The sequence below is a fragment of the Rhincodon typus genome, unplaced genomic scaffold, assembly GCF_021869965.1.
Source record: "Rhincodon typus isolate 14 unplaced genomic scaffold, sRhiTyp1.1 hic_rhity00008287, whole genome shotgun sequence".
In the NCBI taxonomy this organism is placed as follows: Eukaryota; Metazoa; Chordata; class Chondrichthyes; order Orectolobiformes; family Rhincodontidae; genus Rhincodon; species Rhincodon typus.
The window spans coordinates 1-1377 of NW_025973925.1; the positions used below are offsets into that span (position 1 = coordinate 1).

The 1377-nt window shown below is 50.9% G+C and overlaps 1 protein-coding gene across 1 annotated transcript in view; it reads right to left on the bottom strand.

Moving 5' to 3' along the window:
- Positions 1-1137: 1137 nt before the first annotated feature.
- sarm1 (sterile alpha and TIR motif containing 1) overlaps positions 1138-1377 on the bottom strand; it is a gene marked incomplete at its 3' end in the record, with an annotated part of 6454 nt that continues 6214 nt past the window's right edge. The window contains exon 6 of the mRNA XM_048594337.1: positions 1138-1240. Within this exon, the coding sequence (XP_048450294.1) occupies positions 1138-1240 (103 nt within the window). The remainder of the gene's footprint in view (positions 1241-1377) is intronic.

Below are 1377 nucleotides of genomic sequence, written 5' to 3' on the forward strand. Positions count from 1 at the left end.
GGAGAGAGAGAAAATAGGAATGAGTGAGAGAGAGAGAAAGAGAATGGGGGACAGTGAGAAAGAGAGAGAGAATGTGGGTGAGCAACGGACAGAGAGGGAGCGTGAGAGAGAGAGAATCAGGGTCAGTGAGAGCAAGAGAGAGAGAGGATGTGCGAGAGTGAGAGACAGACAGAGGGAGAGAAAGAATGGTGACAAGTTGAAGCACCTCAGGACATGTGTCTCTGACTCCATCCTCTCTCCCCGACATGGCCTGTTCCTAGTTTACTTCAGTCTGGGGGTGCGAGGGTAAATGTTAAGGACAACAGCTCTTGTGCATTGCTGGTGGCTCCTTTGCAGCGTGGAGGTAAGTTCCCTTTTGGGACGACTGTGTATGTCTGATACAAACAGCCTTGGCTTAGCACAGGCAGGAGCTCTGGATTCAATCTGTTAGTGTGTGGGGACTGGATTCACACATGCACCCAGACTGGCTCAGGACCATCCTTCCCTAAAGAATGACATTGAACATTTGGCACACGGAAGGTGCAGAGAGCAGCCTGGGGGCAACATGAAGAGCCACCCAATCTCACAGGCTGCTCTCTCTGATGGACAATGTTTGAAACTTTAAGTTGATGGGTTCTCCAGAGTTTAAAAGAATCTGGGTGATCAAACAGAAACAAAAAGGATGATTGCTGGGTACCCCAGTCAGTGCAGGAAGGGTGTTCGAACCTGCCTGGAGCTCTGGAAGCCTCTCTGAAGGACTGTGATCGGGTGCAATTCTTTAACTGATGGTAAATATTTTCAAGTCTCAAACAAACAGGGCTCTGGGCGGCCAATGATTAAGCAGGTTACAGACAGGAATCAGTACATTTCCAGACATTCCAGATATGGAGGGATGAGACTGCAGCGGTTCAAGAAGACAGCTGAGCAGCAGCTACTCCAGGGGCAACTAGGGATGGGCAATAGATGCTGGGCCCAGCCAGCAATGCCCATGTCCCAGGAGTGAATACAAAAAAGTGAATCATCCACGATTGAGCTGAACGATGAAGCAGGGGCTGAAGGACCGGCTTTTATTTCCAGTGATTCTGTAAAGTCAAACACCACCAGAGTTCCCAGCAGTGTCACAACACAACAACCAATTAAAAACAGACTGACACATACCTGGCCAGCTGGGAGCCAGTCATCCGTCGATAACTGATGAAGACATCGGGGTCTTCAGTGGATGGCAGCTGCAAGACTTCACCCCCACTGGGAGGCAGCGACTCTGCAAGATCCGAACACATTCCCATCAACCAGCACCCTCACTACCCACAAACCCCCACACTCACACCCATCCACCAACTGCCGCACTGTCGGAGGGTCAGTACGGAGGGAGTGCCGCACTGTCGGAGGGTCAGTGCT